This window comes from Xenopus laevis, chromosome 1S (genome assembly GCF_017654675.1).
Source record: "Xenopus laevis strain J_2021 chromosome 1S, Xenopus_laevis_v10.1, whole genome shotgun sequence".
NCBI lineage: Eukaryota > Metazoa > Chordata > Amphibia > Anura > Pipidae > Xenopus > Xenopus laevis.
The window spans coordinates 176,542,022-176,564,156 of NC_054372.1; the positions used below are offsets into that span (position 1 = coordinate 176,542,022).

Consider the following 22,135-nt stretch of genomic DNA (forward strand, 5'->3'; position numbering starts at 1 on the left):
AATTGGCCTTTATCATGTCACTAACTGAACCATACCAAGATTTACAAGACCTAAATGTCCCAAACCAGCATCAAAGACAATAAAATGTAATATACCACACAAAATAAAACAGTTAAAACACACAAAGTTAGATTCCTTCTTTAACTTTTTTACTGATTGAAGAAAACACAAGAAGGATCAGCTTCCTTCTTCTTCTTACTTCAAATTTCCCAGGGCAGACGCATGCACAGTAGAACAAAATAGTCGTCTTCTTTGTTAAGAGTTTGTTTTTTTGCACTACTGCTCATGCACGCCCATGCAAAAGAAAGAAAAAGCCGGACGCCGATCACCGTGGTTTCCTTCTCCTTTAAGCCAGTTTCGCTAGCACTTCCTGATCCCAAAGAATTTCAAAGTAGCTGATAGAACTAACTATCAGTCCACTGAGAAGTCCTCGATAATGGGCTGCTCAAAGAGAGGGTTTTGTTTAAAAGTAAATAGGGAGCTTTGAACAAATTGCACCGTTTATAATGGTCAGTAAAAATAGCCCAACATTTCGGGGGAAAATTTACTTAAGGTCGAATATCGATGGTTAATTAACCCTCGATATTCGATTGTCGAAGTTAAATATCGAAGTTGAAGGATTTAGCGCTATTCATTCGATCGAACGATTAAATCCTTCGAATTCGTTCGATTCAAGGGATTTTAATCCATCAATCTAACGATTTTTGTTCGACCAAAAAAAAAAAAATCTAGCAAAGCCTATGGGGACCTTCCCCATAGGCTAACATTGACTTTGGTAGCTTTTAGGTGGCGAACTAGGGGGTCAAAGTTTTTTCTTAAAGAGACAGTACTTCGACTATCAAATGGTTGAATAGTCGAATGATTTTTAGTTTGAATCGTTCGATTCGAAGGTCGAAGTCGAAGTAGCCCATTCGATGGTCGAAGTAGCCAAAGAAAACATTCGAAATACAATGTTTTTTTTCCTCTATTCCTTCACTCGAGCTAAGTAAATGGGCCCCTGTAATTAGTGCTTTATAATGGCAACAAATAGGATAGCATGGATATTTAAACGAAAACAATAGGCAGAAAATTCAACATTGGCTGTGTTTATTTATAGTGTTCATTTTTAGGAAATGTGTTTTTAGGTGTCTACTGTCCCTTTAACTACATGGTAAAATAGTCTCTTCTACAAACTGTTTGACCACAAGTGTAAAGATCTGCCTCATATCTCTTTGAACAAACCAGATGGATATTTTAAACAGTGAGCTAGCAAACAGAGGATCAAACAACAAAAGCCGGTCATTTTAAACAAAATACCAGAAAATCCCACATTTTTAATTAATATGTTAAATTAAAAATGGCCATTTAGATTAAAATTAAACAAAGTTACACCCCTTTGAAATTTATTTCAAATATTTAACAAGTAAGGAATACGAGGGATATTTATACTCACCAAGCCATTGCAATTACTCAGAGCCACTTTCGTTGTTGTGTTTTGGTCCTGTAAGTATCCTGTATAGTGGCAGTTGTCTATAAAATCATGTTTCCACTCTGGCCCATTCTTCCCCCAATATTCCACCGTAAAGTGTTTTGAGACTAAATCCGTATTCAAAGTCAGGTTTAGGTGAAAGTGCTTGCCATAGGCAGAAATTTTAAAAAATAATTTAGAAGCATCCTGTTCTTGGTCTCTATGGTCCACGCTCCTCCGCCTCCTCAAGTGTTTGTCACTATTCACAGTAAAACTGACAAAAGCTCCATTGTGATTAACTCTTATTGGAACTGTCAATTGGTAATGTTCAAGGTTAGACAGGTATTCCTCTTTGTAATCACGAGTCAAGCCAGTCCACAAAAAGAAGGACATACAAAGAGAAAAAAAGATTAATAAAAAATGTCATACTTGTGACACAAACATAAAACTACCACAACTACTTAGGACAGATGAAATTTACCAGTGGTATGACTAAATACAATGCAATAAACAATATATTACTAGTCCTGCAGTCCAGAATAAATCCCTGCATTTAGGTATGACTGCTAAGTCATATGTACAAAGATTACCACTTGTGGGGACAAAAATATTAAAGGGGTCGTTTGTTTAACTTTTACTGTGTAATTGAATGGCCTATTCTTAGCAACCTTTCAGTTAGTCTTCATTTTTTGTTTGAGATTTTTTTTTTTTAAATTATTTGTTTTCCTCTTCTGCCGCTTTTAATTTTTTAAATAGAGGACATTGCCCCAGTAGTAGAAAAAAAAAGCTCTCTATAACAACAAATATATTGGTTTGAAAAAGTAAGTAAAAAAAGTTTCAATAGCGTCTCCTATTGATATTACAGTCTCTTTTTCAACCACACCCTAGAGTTTCTGGGTTAAAAATCCTTAGAAACCAGATAACTGCTGAAATTCCAAAGCCGGCAGCTACTGAACAAAAAGTGAAGTAATTCAAAATCTAAAAATAAATAAATAATTAAGAATGAAGACCAAATGCAAACTGTCTTCGAATATCACGGTCTACATCATACATGGGGGCAGATTTACTAAAGGGCAAAGTGACGAGCGCTGGCGAAGATTCGCCAGTATTACCGCTTTCAGTCACTTTGCCAATTTACTAACGGGCGCAGGCGTAACTTCACTAGCGAAGGAGATAGAAGCTAGTGTTGCTTCGCACTCTAATGCCAGGCGAATTTTCGCTCTGGCGAACGGAAGTAACGCCACTCTTTCGTCAGACTTTCCTTCACCAGCTCAGACCAGGCGAAGTGCATTGGAGTGCATAGGACTTTTGTGTAAAAAACGCTGGTGTCTTTTCCTTTTTTTATAGTGATAGCCTGCAAAAGTCTTCAAAAAAATTTATGGGTAACCAGGTTCCCCCAAACATTTCCTAACATATGGAACATTAACTATACACTGGGCTCATGTATAGGGCATTATAACAACTATATCTTGTTTTATTTAGGTTCCCTGGACTTGTGTAATGTAATGTATTTGCTGCCACATATACGTCCATTCAACTTTATCATTTCCTGCTGTATGCAAATTAGCCAATGCTAGCACATCTTTGCTTTGATTGCCGAAGTAACGCTAGCGAAAATTCACCAGCTTTTGGCGCCCTGGACGCAACTTAGCATTTTAGTAAATTAGCGTTGTCTGTGCGAATTTTCACCTGGCAAAGTGTTGCGATGGCTGCGAAGCCGTTGCTGGAGAATTTTTCGCCACTTAGTAAATCTGCCCTAAAGGTTAATCTAACGGAGAATGAAGCCTTTATGAAAAGAATAGGGTGGAAAACAAAAACATCAGCATCTACAACATTTCCTGATTAACATATTAAAAACATCTACATAATTACCTTAACTTAATTCCCTTTAATGATAGCTTAGATACTAGACTTTTTGCTTCAATATTTGTTGAGGGCATTTCTTAATGGAAAACAGTCTTTTCCCTGAGAGAAATAATTTATCTTTCCTTTTCTACAGATAGTTCATCTGAGTTGGACCACAACCATAGGATGATTCACCAAAGCTGGTCACTAAACACTGACAAATTATTTCAACATGATTGATAATATGTGCCATACAACAGTGTCGCCAAACAAGCGGATCTCTCCCCGATATGCCCACCTTGAGGTGGATCCGATCGGATCCTAACGATGGGTAACGGGTAGTCAGATCGCTGGACCGCATCAGCGAACAGATGCAGCTGCAATCCGACAGGATTTTTAGTCCCGTCCGATCGACATCTGGCTGACTTTCGGGGATTGGGGAAGCCTGTTGTCAGTTTTTATTGGTCTGTGTATGGCTCACCTAACTTGCACAATTTCATTATTACTCTCATATGGGGAACATATAAAATGATGAAATCCTACCTTGGGAACTATATGTAACTCTGTTGTCCCTGTGACAGTTCGATGAAGCCATGACAAGACCTAAAATCCAGGTCAACGTCTTCCACCAAATTTCCATAATTTAAAAAGAAACACTGAACAATGTTTTTTCTTTCCTCTTTTTTATCTTGAGGCTAAGGCAGTATTAAAATGTTAGCCCTCCCCAGAACAGCACCATAACAAGTCCATTTAAAAAGGTTTCCTTTATGTGCCACCAGTTAAGGTACTGGCTGCTTCCTTTCCTTTTTTTTCTATAAAAAAAGATGCTCTTCTTTTGAACTTTGCACCTTCTCGCTTATCCACTGTCATATTCTTAGTCCAGAGGAAAGAAATAAAAACGCTGGCCACTTTTGAACCTATTAAAAAGAATCACAAGAAAATGTTTAGCCATGTTTTGTTTTAAACGTACCCTAACCTAAGCATTATTTGCTTATTTATGCCTAGTACAAGGGGTGTACTGTATATTCTTTAAAAGGTCTAATATTCTCTCTCTCTCTCTCTCCTTATAATATTTGATATCCTTCTGACATTTCAGTCTCTCTCTCTCAATTGTAAGAACCATTCCCCAACCCCACTTTATGCTCACAGAGTCTTGTAACCCCTTTTTCACCTTGAAGTCTCATGTGCTTCCCAAAGAATCTGTGCACCACTCACCATGGAAAGCAGAGGGGCTGCAATTTAGAGAACCTATCACTGTTCAATGGAAAAAGGTGAAGGAAAGGTGATACCCTAACCCTAATTATAAAAATTCAGGGCAGCCTTTAGTGGTTTCATTTCAACATGTGGAATCTGAATTATGTATGGTAAAATTATATATTTATAATTGTTTTTGAAAGTTCAGCTAGTGTTTACACACTTTTTCTAATGTTATGTAAAGGCGGGTTAACTAGATTGCGAAAAAACGGACCCTCCTTGTAGTCCATGTTGTGTGAAAGTGGCAGGAACATAAATTGTATAGTTTGTGAGAATGATAATCAATACCTGTAAAGCAATGGTTAACATGACAACAGTATATAAAAGATAATGAAAGTTTAATAATAAAGAACATAATACCCTAGAATGATATTGCTATTATAGGAATTACAGTAGTGATGAGCAAAATTTTTCGCCAGCTTTTGCAGTGAAAAAGACTCCCATAGGCACCAATGGGTGAAAAGAATTGTTGCCAGTAGATTTCAATGCATTTGGTGAATTTTTCACTTTTGCTAAGCAAAACTGGTCAGATTTGCCCCCATCACTAGTCCAGACTAACAAATTGCCTATCAGTATGCTTTTTAAACACCTTTAGGAAAGCCTTGCAACAGGAATACAATTAAATATTAATCCCTTTACATTTTCATTTGAAAAACATAAAAGGAAATTCATATACAGTATACAGTATGGCACAGAAAAAACAAATAACTAAATATTCAGTTCAGTGGTCAAAGCTAAAGTAGTCAAAAGTAAGTAATTCAATTAAACCAGTGTTGATCTCCATAGCCTAAATAAACATTAAAAAGACTAAACATAACACTAACCTTAATAATGTGTCAAAGCCAGACAGCTCATTTTTCATTAGATGCTAAAAGGAAAATTGTATAATTCTTCATTTTCCCTTCCTCTGAGTTTTGGAGAATGGGATATCTGATTGCACAACATGATGATAAGTGAAATCATTGTACAGGGTATACCACAAAACATAATATCCTGGTAACCAGCTAAAACATATCAGGGTTATACAACCTGAGTCACTGCTTGTGTTGCTAAACTATAGCTAAAATCCCCTGATAAGAAGCAGAGGTTGGGGGGGGGGCACCTCTGAAAAACTACATTGCAGATGGCAAACTTATAGCTCACTGCAGCTGTGTGGTCTCATTCTGAACAACTGTGGTATAAATAATATTACTGTGTGTCTTGTTTAAAGCTTTGTGTTAAGGTGGCCATACACTGAGAGATCCGCTTGTTTGGCGATGTCTCTCCTCGATATGCCCACCTTGAGGTGGGCAATATCGGGCTGATCCGATTGTGGGCCCTAGGGCCCAACGATCAGATCCTAACGAATAGTAATGGCCGGTCGGATCGCGGGACCGCATCAACGACCAGATGCGGCCGCGATCCGACGGGATTTTTCATCCCATCCGATCGCTGACCCCCATCTAATAACAAATGCTCTGTAAGGCTACAAATGTATTTTTTATTGCTCATCTTATTACTTGGGCCTCTCCTATTCATATTCCAACCATTTATTGAAATCAATGCATGGTTGCCAGGGTAATTAGGACCCTACCAACCAGATTACTGAAATTGCAAACTGGAGAGCTGCTGAATAAAAAGCTAAATAACTCAAAAAAACACAAATAATAAAAAATGAAAACCAACCTCAAACAGTCTCAGAATATCACTCTCTATATCATACTAACAGTTCACTCAAAGGTGAACAAACCTTTTAAACCTTTCTGTCTTGCTGCACCTTATATTTGGAATGCCATCCCTGAATTCTTCCAGAGAGAATTCTTACTCAGTCTCTTCAGAACTAAACTTAAAGACTAAAAACTTGAAGACTGTTTAGAGTGCAAGCTCAATGGATCAGTGACCTCCATCCTCTTGTCTTTTTCACACTAAGCTCTTTTTTGTAAATGTAGTTTGTATTTATTTTGTAATGACCCCCTCTTTGTTCTATTAATGTACTGTTCTGCTGTTCAGTGCTGCGAGCACAAGAAGCGCTATTTAAATATAAATACACATACATGCAACGAGAGAGGCACATTTATCAAGGGTCGAATTTCGAATTCATGCGAGTTTTTTTAACTCACATGAATTAGGTTTAACTCGAAATTCGAATATTTTACCGACTCAAAAACTCAAATGGAATTCTACCATACTCTGAGAAAAACTCAAATGTTAGGAAGGCTACAAATATCAACAAATTGATCCCTGCGCCTCTCCCATTGACTTATTCAGTAATTCGGCAGGTTTTATGCAGGGAATAGTCAAATTTGAATTCTTAAAGGTCCAGAGTATGATAAATCTCGAAATCAAATATAAATTTTTTTAAAAAACGGGAATCGAGTTTGGATAATTCCTGTCAAATCAAATTTGACAGTTTTGACCATAAAGAAATTCAAATTTTCAAATTGACCCCTTATAAATCTGCCCCTTAGTGTGCCACAGGATTAAATTACACTTATAAACCTTGACCACCATTAACTCAGCATTAGAGTAATGTTGTTAGAATTACAGATGGATTTTACCATGATCCTATTATTCTAGTGCTGAAAGAAAACTATATGAAACATCCACTCTTCGAATAAGTATAAGAATAAATTCTGGCCTCATGTAAAGTCTGGACTGGTGATGGAATACATACAGATATCTTCAGTAAACATCTGCTTAGCCAAATTACATTTTAGTGCCCTCTTGTTGAGGCAAGTTTGAACTGATGCTATCAATGCTATAATTTCAACAAAGAAAAAAATATATTTCTTTTGCTTTTTCTTCCTTTGAGATTCCCAGCATACCTTTGCACATAAAAAACATTTTTGCAAGTAGCTGGTCCCACTTTATCATGCAGATAGTTCTTCCTTAACATTACTGTAGGCAGTAATGTGTATAAAATGTCTGATTATGATCATAACGCACTCCCTACCTTTTACAGACAGTGCTGAGCATCCTACATTTATATATTTAATATATTTAAGTTTGGTAAAAAAAAAAAAAAAAAATTCAACCTCTCTAAATGAACCCCAGTGCACAGCTGTACACAAATGTATACAGACCTATCTATACAGTCACATATACAGTGGTGCTTGAAAGTTTGTTTATTTTTATATGAACGTGAACTGAAGCATTATCTGTACATGAAGAAAACCTAGTTAAACTAAGGAAACAAAAGTCATATTTGGTCATGTATTTATTGAAAAACAATTATTCCATAACATACATCTGCGTGTAGCAAAAGTAAGTGAATCTTTAGGATTATCATATAATTTGAAGGTAAAATCAGAGACTGGTGTTTTCACACAATGGGATGACAATCAGGTGTGAATGAATGAGCCTATTATAATTTAAAAGATGGAGGATCTAGCAAGTTGTTAATGCATAAAGCTGGGAAAGGTTAAAAGACTATCTCTAAAGAGTTTGGACTTCAACAGTCAGAGGAAAGTCAAGACAATTGTTACCCTACTCAGAAATGGTCGACCATCAAAGAGAACTCCAACTGCCAGGTGTCTAATTGTCCGAGAGGTTACAAAGGAACCACCATCACTAATGATCATTGAACAGCAGTGGTGTGCATGGCAGGTTTGCAAGGAGAAAGTCACTGCTCTCCCCTTAAAAATATTGCTTACCATCTATAGTTTGCTAAGGATTATGTGGACTAAGCAGAAGGAAACTGGGAGAATGTTTGTGGACAATTGAAGTCAAAATAGAACTTTTTGGCTTAAATTAGGTGCGTTACACAATGCATTTCATCTGCAAAACCTTTTTCCATCTGCAAAACATGGTAGTGGAAGTGTTCTGGTGCATTTGAGCCTGGAAGGCTTGCAATCATTGATGGAACAATACATTTTGAACTATACCAGAGAATGCTAAAAGAAAATGTCAAGACATCTGTCTGTGAACTGAATCGCACGAGACAGCAGATCATGCAGCAAGACAACGATCCTAAACACACAAGTAGTTCTACCAAAGAATGGTTAAGGAAGAATAAAGTGAATGTTCTGGAATGACCAATTCAAAGTCCTGACTTTAATCCAACTGAAATGTTGTGGAAAGTGGTTCATGTGAGGAAACCCATTAGCATCCAATAACTGAAGCTGTTCTGTATGGAGGAATGGGCTAAAATTCCTCCAAGTCAATGTGCAGGACTGATCAACAGCTACAGTGTAGAAGGCAACGTAGAAGGCACTCCAAAGTATTCACCTCTTCACAGAGACTACACACTTGAGTGTCTATACTAGCAAATCACACTAAAATACAAATGCTCCACTATCCTTCATGTTATTCTACTAAGTAACTTTAGTCCATCTCTCACTCTAAGAAGCACATTTATCAAAGGTCTAATTTCAAATGCATTTGAGATTTTAAAAACTCCCATAAACACCCATAAATTCTAAATGCGACCAATCGAAATATATATAAAATAATGTAATTTTTTTTAAACTCTGATGAATGGAATCGACCTGAAAACTCGGATCTAATTTGAATCCAATTGTTTTCGAATTTTAAAAACTCGATTGGAGTTTTTTTCTCCAAAAAAAGTTAAAAAAACTCAAAATTGATTCATGGACCTCTCCTAATGATTTAAAAAGCAATTTGGCAGGTTTTAGGTAGGGAATAATCGAATTCGAGTTCTTAAAGGACAAGAGTATGAAATCTCGGAGATGCACTTTGTATGTTTTCTCAAATTTCAAAATGGTTTCATAATGAATTGGTATTCAGATTAATATTTTGGTCCATCCATACTGAAAATGGCTACTCCCAAAGCTCTTATACTGTTAATAGAAGAAATGTGACATTCATTTTTAAATAGGGAACTATGGGAAGCCACTTGACATTGCTGTATTAACAGCAACTAACTTTTAGTATGATGTAGAGAGCGATATTCTGAGACAATTTGCAATTGCTTTTAATATTTTTTTTTATTATTTGTAGTTTTTGTAGTTTTTAGCTTTTTATTCAGCAGCTCTCCAGTTTGCAATTTCAGTAATCTGGTTGCTAGGGTCCTAATTACCCTAGCAACCATGCATTGATTTGAATAAGAGACTGGAATATGAATAGGAGAGGGTCTAAATGGAAAGATGAGTAATAAAAAGCAGCAATAAAATTTAATTTGTAGCCTTACGGAGCGTTTGTTTTTGGATGGGGTCAGCGACCCCCCATTTGAAAGCTGGAAAGGGTCAGAATAAAAAGACAAATAATTCAAAAACTATAAAAAAAAATAATACATAATGACAACCAATTGAAAAGTTGGGGCATTCTATAAAACACATTCTATAAAACAAGGGGCAGATTTAACAAAAGTCGAACTGAAAATTTAGAATTAGAAAAAATTAGAATTTCGAGCTAATTTTTGAGTACTTCGACTAGGGCAGGCATGTCCAAAGTCAGGCCCGGGGGCCTAATGCGCCCCGTTTTTTCAAATTCACACCGGCCCTCAGCCTCCATCATGAAATTAATAATAATACGGCCAGCACAGTACGATCAGGAATCACGTAGCCATAGCAGTAATATTTGGGCACATTAGTGAAATGATCTGCTACTTGGTCTATACTGCTGCATGTGTGCTGAAGGAGTTGGCAATCGACACGTACTGGCACATAGTGACGCGCCACTCTCACATACAGGTGCAATAGACTTAAGATGGCCATAGACGCAAAGATCCGATCGTACGAATCAACGTACGATCGGACTTTCCCATCTCCCAAACCCCCACTAACCATTCAGATCAAAGTCTTTACCATTCCGATCAAATAAGAACAGATCACCCAATGTTCTGCCCCTGACAGCAATCGTACGATACTTATGTCTGACAACACTAGTGACAGTCTCCCTCTGAAAATCGTACGATCGGCAATACACGCAGAGATATTATCGGCAGGCGACAGAAATTTTCTAACCTGTCCGATCAACCAAACGACCGATCTCCGCCGGACGAAAAATGTCGGGACTCTCCACACACGGTCCGAAAATCGTATGAATCCACGATTCGTACGATCGGATCTTTGCGTCTATGGCCAGCTTTACTGACGTGCCAGTACAGTAAACTAAAGAAGTATGTGAGAGCAGCGCGTCACTATGTGCCAGAACGTGTCTATTACTAACAACTTCAGCACACAGGCAGCTGTATAGACCAAGTGGCAGATCATTTCACTAAAGTGCCCAAATATTACTTCCACAGCTACTCCATTCCTTGTTTAAATGAGTTAAATGATTTTAATGGTTCAAAGAATGTCAGGCTGAATGGTCGGCCCCCACACATTTTCACCTCACCAAATCTGGCCCTTGTTGCAAAAAAGTTTGGTCACCCCTGGACTAGGGAATAGCCCAAATTTGATTTTAATTTGAAAAAATTCGACCTCAAACATTTGCCAGTTTTTTTTGGGGAAAAACAAATCGTACGATGCGAATGCGATATTACTTTGATTTGTATTCGATCGAAAACAGACCTATTCGGCCAAAAAAAAATTTCATTTCGGTTGGTCTTTTTGAATTCGAATTTCGATGTTTTTCAAATTCTAAATTCGACCCTTGATAAATCGGCCCCTAAAAGTTAACAGAAAGGTGAACTACCCATTTTAATGTAAAGTACTACGTGGAAGTATACTGTATAAAAATAAATGATTTTATGTTTCCTAAGGGTTGACTGGTAATTCATATAACAGATAATTTTTTTTTTATATATATTTTCTGGACCATAGACGTCTGGTAAATAAAAAAAAACTAGTGTGTGCCAGTAGAGGTCACCGCTGGCAGACTTGCCCAGGGAGGTATTTATAAGGTCCTACGAGTTGCAACATGATACTGAGCCTTACACTGAAGGTGTGAATGGTTTAATGAGCAAGAGAGATTTACTCGGAAGGCAAACCCTTCTTGGTATTTATCTCAGTCCAACACTAAAGTGGAATAAACTAAAGGTGAAAGAGGGTCATGTTTGAATCTCAGGGAAAAAAAGAATTTCCTTTTTAAAAGAATGCAAGAAGGACAACACCTGTTCTAATAAAGGTTGCTGTCCACATCTGTATGCATTTTAGCTGTTTCCCTTCAAGGTAAATATGGCTTAACAGCCCCCAGTGTATAAGTACAGTGTCCTCATTCCCCAGACATGTGTCGGCTGCAATGCTTCTGTTTTGATTAAAAAAAATAAAATAAAACAAATCTGAACCCAATGGATATTTTTCTCTTTTCCCTTGCATAGTAAATATTGGAAACAGATTCTCCACCAAGCTCCCCCCTCTCAGACTGCGGCCAAAAGGGAAGTCTGGGGAAGCACTCAACTAGAATGAATATTTAGAAGTGGAACACTGTTCTGGAAAAGGACAGGAGTAAGCTAAAGTGGCCAGATACTACATTAGAATTGTAAAGGATAATGGGAAACACAAGAACCAGATGGTCTTTCTGCTCTCTAAACCTGATGCACTATGCCAACATCTGAATTAATTAATGGGTGTGACTGAGCTAAGTGGAAGAATCTGTTCAACTATTTTTACAAGTACTTGTGCCTCAAGGGGCAGGGATGTCCATCAATGTAGTCCCAAAGATACTGCACAACTACAAATATAAGCCTGTGGTCATCCTTAGAGTAAACAGAATGCAGTGAGTGGCCTTAGATAACTGGAAAGACAGAAATGTTTAATAAACTATATACAAGGGGGCAGTGCAATAAAGGTATAGTAAACTGTAGCAACCAAGGTAGCATTTATGGTCAAACATCTGAATGGTCGCTATGGGTTAAGGTGGCCATACACAGAGAGATCCGCTCGTTTAGCGATGTCACCAAACGAGCAGATCTCTCCCCGATATGCCCACCTTGAGGTGGGCAATATCGGGCTGATCCGATCGTGGGCCCTAGGGCCCAACGATCGGATCCTAACGAATAGTAATGGGCGGTCGGATAGCGGGACCACATCAACGAATAGATGCGGCCGCGATCCGATGGGATTTTTCGCCCCATCCGATCGAGATCTGGCCGACTTTCGGACAGATCTCGATCGTTGAAGCCGGTGTCTGTCGGCAGCTTTTATCAGCCCGTGTATGGCCACCTTTACTAGACCTAGACTTGCCTAATGCCTTTTTTTATAAAATGTAATATTTGAAAATATTAAAGGGGAACTATCGAAAAAATGTAAATTTGAAGATTTTCATTCATCCAGGTCATGGTATATCTAATATAAGTAATTCAAAAAACACCTGGATTTGTTGAGTAATTATTGAAGACTTTTCACTACTAATCCGAGCAGCTTCTTCAGTTTCTTCAGTGTGGGAAGTTCTCGGCATATAGACTCTTCCACTAATCCAATCACAACGACACATTATAACTCTGCAGAAAGGCGACATCTGAAATTCACAGATGTGTCGAAAAAATTTAAATTCTATATAAGCTTCTTCATACTGAAGTAAGGAACTTTCTAAATACAATCAATTATATATTCTGCATTGTTTCTTAAAGGAGAAGGAAAGGCAAATGATAAATAGGCCTCTACTCTTGTCTTGTGGACAAAGAACTTACCTAGCATTTTCAAAGTTTTCTTACTGGTCTAATCTGGAAGCAGTTGCGCTCATAGGAACATGAAGCGTGGGACTTGGGTGACGTCACGCTTTACACAGTCTTCTACTTTCCTGCTGCCAGAGGCAGCCTTGAGGTGCATAGGGTATAATTTACATCCACTGCGCATGTTCTGTCGGCGCTGCCTTTCTCCTATTCATGATAAAGCGCAGGCTAATATGAATATGCGTGCGTCCTCATTGACCCTGAAGCATTGACCCTGTAATATACATTGGTGGCCAGTGGCCCCTTTAATAAACATTCTCCCCTGTAACATTTTCCCCTGTAAATATTCATTGGGGGTCAGTGAAAAATACATACAGGAGCGCTCCTACTTTTGTGCGCGTTTGTGCTGATCGTTCGCACTACTGAGCTGCTGGTGCTGTTCCCTAATGAGCTCCTAAGATGTTCTTTTTCTGCGCATGCGCAATAAGGAAAAGGAGGCAACGGTAGCTTTCGTTACCTTACTAAGATGGCGTCTGCCTGAATAAATAAGCAATCGTAACAGGGACATGATTAGAAAGGACTATGTGGATTGCTACCTTAGCGAATTTGAGGGTCTTGGGGTGTACATTACAGGTAAATAGGTATTTATTTTTGCCTTTCCTTCTCCTTTAAATAATCAAATTTATATTCACTATTCCTCTCTCAGCATCTGTTTCTCTTCATTCAGCAGTTGGGTGTCAGATGAATGATCCAATATATCATATGGGGGGGGGGGCTTCCTTCCTAGCAGATGAATTAGAGCTCAATCAAATAACTGATTCCAGTACAAACAAAATCTAACAAAATAACTGCCTTTTGCACAAATTCTGCATGTAGAGAGACAGGATTTCTGGTGTTTTTAATACAGTGACCTCTACTACATCTTCTACGCCAAAGAAGCCCCCCTATAAGATATATTGGATCATTCATATGACACTCAACCCCTGCATGAAGACAGAATGAAGAGAAACAGATGCTGAGAGAGGAAAAGTGAAGATAAACTCGATTATTTCAGATACAGTTCAGAATATTTAATTGATTGTATTTAGAAATTTTCTTATGCTGAAGATAATATTAAATTCTCTTTTTTGCAATAGTTCGCCTTTAATGTTACAACTTTATATACAGAAGAAGACTAATCAATGTAGCACCCTTTGCACACAGGTTGCAAACAGTCTCCAGGGTTCAGTGATTTGCAATTCAGCTCCATCGCCTAATCTTTTAAACTTATATCACTAGAACCTTTGCTCTTTTCTCTTTTTTTATTTTAGCAACACTTCGTACAAATGTTTGCATGGGTTTCCTACAGTTACTCTGATTTCTTCACAGATTTCAAAGGAATACAAGCAGGTTAATTGGCTTGAGTATGAGTACATATGATAGGGAACTTTAGAGGCGATTAGTCCAAATCAACGCAAATGCATTGGCGCAGGTGTTTTTTCACTGAAGCAGGTGGAAGACACGGGGAAGCAGTTCTGGGAGATTAGTCGCCCTAAAGAAGAGGTAATTAGCCGACGGGCGACTAAATCTCCCTGAATCTCCAGGTGTGCCCTTACCCTTAAGATCCCCTGGATCAGAGGTTGATAAATGATGAACAATCTCTGTAAAGTCCTGTGTAAATGTGCCGATGCAATACAAAGGATAATAATACTAAATTATGGAAGCACTGGGTACTAAATTTAGGCTGAAATCCATAAACAGAAGTTATGCAGAGGCAAGGTATTACCAACATATAAAATTGCCTATGCAGGAGCTGGTAAAGCGAATCATATCTGCTCCCAGTTATAATTATGTATGCAGTCAGCGAAGCAAAACGTATTATGAGCTTGCATATTTTTTGGTAAAAACATACAATCTTTATATGACGGTTTGCCTTTGCGCAGAACATATTTATTTACACTGAAATTCAGTAACAAATTAGAAACACAGTCTGTTTTAGAATTCTGTTCTCGTTTCTCAAAATTGCTTTAAAGGGGTGGTTTGTCTTTAAGTTAACTTTTAGCATTTTATAGAATGGCAACTTTGCAATTGTTTTTTTAAATGTAAATTTTAAATAAATGTTAAATTATTTCTGTCTTTAATTCTTTCCAGCTTTCAAATGGTCTCGTTCAAACCACTGCCTGTTTGCTGGGTAAAAAAAGACCATATACACCAAACAAAAAGCTAAACAAATGAAAAACAAACGAAATAATGGAAAATGAAGGTCAATTACAAATTGTCTTAAGCTGGCCATAGACGCAAAGATCCGATCGTACGAATCGTGGATTCGTACGATTTTCGGACCATGTGTGGAGAGTCCCGACATTTTTTGTCCGTCGGAGATCGGTCGTTTGGTCAATCGGACAGGTTAGAAAATTTCTGTCGGCTGCCGATAATATCTCTGCGTGTATTGCCGATCGTACGATTTTCAGAGGGAGACTGTCACTAGTGTTGTCAGACATAAGTATCGTACGATTGCCGTCAGGGGCAGAACATTGGGTGATCTGTTCTATTTGATCGGAATGGTAAAGACTTTGATCTGAATGGTTAGTGGAGGGTCGGGAGATGGGAAAGTCCGATCGTACGTTGATTCGTACGATCGGATCTTTGCGTCTATGGCCAGCTTAAGAGTATTAATGTCTACATGATACAATGTTAATTGAAAGGTGGACAACCCTAAGCCAAGGATCAGAAAGGATAAGAAACACAGCATCTGCATACTATATTAATGTATAAAGAGCTTCATCAAGCTCAGTCACGGGGAGGCACATTTATGGGAGTTTTTAAATTCTAAATTCGACCAATCTAAATTTATTTTAAAAAAAATCTCATTTTTAAAACTCGGATGAATTAAATCGACCTGAAAACTCAAACTGAATTTGATTCGAATTTAAAAAACTTTTCTCCGAATTTCGAATTTGAATTTTTAATTCGACCCTCGATAAATCTGCCCCTTAGCATTACTCACCTGGCAGCAAAAGTTAAGTCCACCCTTCTTAGGGGCAAATTCACTAAGATTCGTAGTTGCGCCAGGCGCAACTTTGCCGCGCTTCGCCAGGCGTAGTTTCGCCAGCGCTCCGCAAATTCACTAAAATCCGAAGTTGCGCACAGGGGTAGTGTAAGGTTGCGAAGTTGCGCTAGCGTTGATTCGCTAAGTGAAGCGAAGTTACGCTAGCGAAGGTTAATTTGCATACGGCGCCAAATTCAAATTTCAATGGAGGAATACGTATCAGCACTACAAATGCCTAGAAAACCTTCAAAACATCAAATAAAATTTTTATTTTTCTCTACACATGTGCCCACTGTATAGGTAAGTTGCCATGAGTCAGGAAATGTAGGGGGGAAGGAGGGGAGCCCTAAAAAAATTTTCGATCTTTTTCAGCCTATCACCCATAATGTAGAAAACACGCCAGCGTTTTTTGGGAATTTGAAAAAATGTTGACTTTTTTTGAAGCAATCCCTATCTACTCTATTGCGCTTCGCCTGGTCTGAGGTGGCGAAGGAAGTCTAGCGTAAAAGGTAGCGTTCAGTACACTGCGCGCGTTAGTGAATTTGCGTAGTTACGTCCGTAGCGAAAATTCGCCAGGCGTAAGGGTGCGAAGTAACACTAGCGAATCTACGCCAGCGTTCGTTAGTGAATTTGTGAAGTAACGAAAATGCCCAACGCTAGCAAATTGACGCTAGCGTTCGGCGCTTAGTGAATTTGCCCCTCAGGGTGCAGGGATTCCCTAAAGAAGCCTAAGGCAGCCCTGAGCTATGTACTAGGTCAGATTCCTAAAGGAATTTCAATAATATTTAATTGCAATTGAACTTGGTGAGTGCAGGGTGGTCAGCAAATAGAAGACAACCTAAATCAATACACTAAAACATTTATATATACTGTAGCATAGTACTGGAATGAAAAAATTGTACCACAAATGACCACAATCAACTGAAATTCGCAACAAGACAAATGCATCTCATCAAGAATATAATCAATTGAATGATATCACCTATGTATGCGTGAGGACATATAAATATGGAAAAGAGGGTGTGATTCCATGTTAAGTAAGACACACCTTACTACAGTATCTCCCATGTTTACACCTCCTACAAAAATCTCTCTTGATCCTTACTTTCCACCCACTCTTGGTTATAATAAATAAAACAGTTACTGGTAAGGGCTAAATGTGTCAATAGTGCAGGCTTAGCAGCAGCCAATAAGCTCTTGGCACACAGACTTTTTTTTACAATACAATTTTTTCCAGTCTGCACCAAGCAGGGACACCTTAATTAAATTCTTCTTGCCTTGTTCTCGCCTCACTCCAGTTAGCATTTCATTTAGCTCAATATTTATCAGACAGGAGCACAGGAAAGTGGTAAGAGTTGTAACCAAGTAGATGGCAAAAGCATCCATCAATACAAATGATCTATACCATTGAAGAACTAGGGTCCTTAAAGTTATGTTAAGGCAAAGTATGTGGCCAGCAGAAATAAGAAACTAGCACAGTTTCCTTTGGTAGGCTAGGGTTGCATAAATACAGTAGTGCTCCTATGGTCCTAATAAATGTTAGAATTTTACTTTTTACAGATTGTTTTTGAAATGCTAGTTTTTGAGGAAGATCTTCAGGAAGACCAAATTCACAATCATCTACCACCCTACATCTCTGATCTCATCTCTATATACTCACCGAACTGTTTGCTACTCTACTGACCTGCAACTCAACTCTTCTCTCATTACCTCCTCCCATTCTCGCATCAAAGACTTTGCAAGGGCTGCATCCCTCCTCTGGAATTCTCTTCCTCGGTCTGTCCGACTTTCTCCCAACTTTTCTGCTTTCAAAAGATCTCTTAAAACACACTTCTTCAGAGAAGCCTACCCTCACTCTGCTTAACTACCAAATGCAATACCACATACAGTACCACATTTCTCACTCACTTAATTCAATCTTGCCCACTCCCACACCTTGTGTCTCATTCCCTTCCCTTTAGATTGTAAGCTCCTTTGCACAGGGCCTACCGGTATTGGTTGTGATGTATGCAACTCCACATGCTCTATGTATGTATTTAATGCTATTTAGTTGTATAAACACATTTACTTTACAGTGCTGCGAAATATGCTGGCGCTATATAAATGTTAATAATAATAATAATCTTATTATTATCTTTTCTTGTTTTACATCAGTTCTGGATAGCTTTCTACAGGAAGGACATAACCCATACTATAAGTCATAAAGAAGGAAGAAATAGATACCCTTAATTACCTACTTACAGTATAATGGTATCCACCAGATTAAAGCAGAGGTCTGACCTGAGTCAGTATAACTTGAGTTCAAAGAATTTTAGAGGAAAGAAAAGTACCCTGCTTATAACCAGTTATCACATATAAATGGTCACTTAAATTATAGCGTTAAACCGCAGTTTTCTGCTCAATATATTTGGTTTTAACGCTATTATAGTTTAAAGTGGTTTTATACTTATCAGTTGGGAATTGGTTGTGTAGGGATGGCGATTAGGGGACTAATTGCTCAAGCTCACACTTATCTCCTTTTTATTTACCATACTCCTCTAATACAACTCCAAGGGGCCAAGGATTTGTGTTTTTAGGCTCAGTCAGTTCTCTATACATCTTAGGGAAAAGTTTAAAAACGAGACCTCAGTCGCGGTTACCATGCCGTCTCCAACTTTGTGATAGAAATCATCAAGCAATAGTTTTGGGACAACTCCACCATCTTTTATTTCATTTTCTCTCTATTATCTAATGAACCTGAGCAAATTGGTTAAATAATTTATTAATGGTCACTACCTCTTCTATTTATTAATATAATTTGGGAAGAAAACCTTACTACTATTTATTGCACTGCACTTTAGATTAATTGATTTTTAACAAGCCAGTTGATGAATTTCTAATGAATTATTTAAGGTCTAACATTAATTATTATCTAACAAGCACTGGAAGAAATTGATTGTCTTTGTAATTAAAATTACAATTAATTAATTTTAATTAATGAACTGGTATGATTGCACTGCACTTTAGGGTAGAACTACATGGACGTTTTCAGCACGTTCCGATGACGAAACGCATGCGACAGAAATAAGGTAAGAGATAGAAATGGCGGATTAAGTCGCAGTGTAGATCTGACACGACACGACTGTGGGATGCAGATGCTACACGCTGTGTCTGCATCAGACAGTCGTGTCGTGTCTGATCAATGCTGCGACTTCATCAAACAATGCATTCTCTTACCTTATTTCCGTCGCATGCAATTTGACGTCGGCGTTTTGTCCTACCCTTAGATATAGAACACTTCAATTGTAAGCCAATGTAGATTGTACACCATTGAGGTGGGGGTTAATTAGTGTTGCTACTGCTAAGAATCCATTTATTTTCTAATTTTAAGGTTACTACCTACAAATAGAAGGTAAATAGTTTTTAAGTGATCTTTTATATGTGATAACTGGTTAAAAGCAGGGTACTTATTTTCTCTAAAATTCTTTGAACATGCTATAAGTCAAAAGGGGCCATAGGATAGAGAAATTACAATTAGAACTACAATTAGAGCCCTGAGATCAAAATACATCCCTTAGAAGGCTGCAATTCTCTAATGGTCAAAGAGCTGCGCAATAGTGATGTGCGGGTTGAACCAAAACCCGTGTTAACCCTCAGGTTCATCCGGGTTCGGATTGAAATTTGGGCCACAGGGCCAGAACTAGGGGTAGGCAGAGTAGGCACGTGCCTAGGGCGCAAAAGCTGGGGGGGGGGGGGCGCCAGGCACGTACCTCTTCTGTCGTCTACCCCATGTTTGGTCCACTCTCTGCTACAGTATTTGCCATGCATTTTCCTTCCTAACCCTCACATCACTTCTGGACAACTGTTTTTGCACCAAAATAAACAGAGATGCTCTATATGGGCCTGCCTGGACCAATTTGCTTGTGGATCTGCTCAGCCACAAACTTAAAGGAGAACTAAAGAAGAAGGCTAGAAATGTATTACACTATATTTTGGGCTTCTGTACCAGCCCAAGGCAACCACAACCCTTTAGCAGGGAAGATCTGTGTCCCAAAGATGCCCCAGTAGCTCCCCATCCTCTTTTCTACTGATCCACTGCACATGATCTGTGCTGCTGTCACTTACTGAACTTAGGGAACAACTCACAATATACAGCTCACATAGAATATAAATGTCATGATATAAGGCTGATTAGTAATTAATACTGATAAAAACAGCAGAATGGCCATAGTTTGAAAATTCTTTGGAAGTCTCTCAAAGTCTATGGTTTCCACCCATCTTGTAAAAAATTATGCTTGATACTAATCATCATTTATTTATAGTATGCCAGCAAATTACACAGTGTTTTGCAATAATATTATTATAAACAAGGGCTAACGATAACAAGCATTATGGACTAAAAAAGGAGAATTTTACTATTTTGATAAATAGGGATGACAGCTAAAAACCCCGGATGGTCAGAATTGTTTCTAGAAAAGGCACTCACCCTAAGGGCTCTTTCTGCCGTGCGGTTGTAGCTGCACTCTGTTTTTCTGCGTTCAGCCGCAGGGGAGCGCAGGAATAGACGCATTACGTTTTTTCCAATGGGGCTGTACTCAAACGCAGGAAAAATGCAGCATGTTGCGTCTCAACCTGCGTTTGGCGCCTACACGCGCCTGTGTGAGTACAGCCACATTGGAAAAAGCTAAATGCGTCTATTCCTGCGCTCCCCTGCGGCTGAAAGCTGAAAAACGGAACACAGGGAAGCGCAGCTTCAACCGCTCGTCAGTAAGAAACTTAATTAGTATGGATCTTGTATGTTTCTTGTGTCAAAACCAAGTCATACAGTATAATCACTGTTTAAGTTACTCCAGGAGCAGACTGTCCAAAATAAGCAATGGTGACCTTAAACTACATCATCGGAAAATTTATTTTAAAAGATTTTTTTTTTTCAAGTTCTTTCTAGGAAAAAAAAAGTCCACCTCATCTGGTGCTCCTCCCTATGTTTAGAAATTAACCCTTAGTTACACAACTTAAACCTATATTATACTGTTCTTTTTATGGGAGTCCAACATTTGGGGCTTCTGAAGTGAATCTGAATTTTAACATTTGGATTTTAGCATTGAAAGCACGTAGTGTTGAATTCGTCACTTTGGGGGGTTGCCAGCTTTCAAGAAGAGATAATTATTCATGACTGCATCATATTACTATGCACATTTGCGCAAGATGTATGGAGAGATAAACTTGATAAAAGCCCCACTTACTCAGTTATTCCTTAAAGGATCAGTAAAACACCAAACAAATTAAAGTGTTTTTAAGTAATGTAAATATTATATAGTGTTGCGCTGCACTGGTAAAACTGGTGTGTTTGTTTCAGAAACTCTACAATACTTTATATAAACAAGCTGCTGTGTAGCCATGGGGGCAGCCATTCAAGCTGGAAGAGGATAAAAGACACAGGATACCCAGCAGATAACAGATAAACCCTGTAGTATACAATGGGATTCTACAGAACTTACCGGTTATCTACTATCCTGTGCCTGAATGGCTGCCCCCATGGCTATACAGCAGCTTGATTATAAAATCTATAGTTGTGTTTCTAAAGCAAACACACCAGTTTTACCAGTGCAGGGCAACACTATATTATACTTCATTAATTTAAAACACTTTGATTTTTTGTTACTGTCCCTTTAAACACCCACTTGTTCCCCCCTTAAAGGGGAGGGGAAGTGCAGCTGCAACCCAAAAGGGTCTACCTGAGCTCCAGCTGATCTTGCAGTTACCATCCATCAGCGGCGTTAAATTTATTTGGATAAAACGTGTGTGACCCAGACAGCTGGCACATGTCCAACTGCTTTACACCAGCAGCTCACATAATAACAATTCCGCTGCCTCACCAAATAAAGTACAAACTTGAACAAAATCAGTGAAACCAGAACAAATCCAAACACATTTAGAAGATATATGATATCAGGGGGATGATACGTTAACTGAGGATTAGGTTAGCGCATACAGTCATTGTAGCAGTTAGATAGATGGCAGCATGCCGACTGGCCCCTGTCGTCAGACTTGCAGCTTTTAAGAGACCTCTACCAATATCATGGTTTTG

General features: G+C 38.4%; 1 protein-coding gene across 2 annotated transcripts in view; it reads right to left on the reverse strand.

The window, feature by feature from the left end:
* The window catches only part of adamts6.S (ADAM metallopeptidase with thrombospondin type 1 motif 6 S homeolog), a 169,695-nt gene that overhangs the window by 145,843 nt on the left and 1,717 nt on the right, over positions 1 to 22,135 (reverse strand). Inside the window, exons 2-3 of one of the 2 annotated variants that reach the window (XM_041580554.1) lie at positions 3,836 to 4,209; positions 1,433 to 1,758 (exon numbers count right to left, since the gene is read on the reverse strand). In XM_041580554.1, coding sequence (XP_041436488.1) covers positions 1,433 to 1,758; positions 3,836 to 3,932 — 423 coding nt within the window. In that variant the 5' untranslated portion in view covers positions 3,933 to 4,209. Of the gene's footprint in view, positions 1 to 1,432; positions 1,798 to 3,835; positions 4,210 to 22,135 lie in introns of both variants that reach the window. The other variant, XM_018241541.2, reaches the window with a different exon arrangement.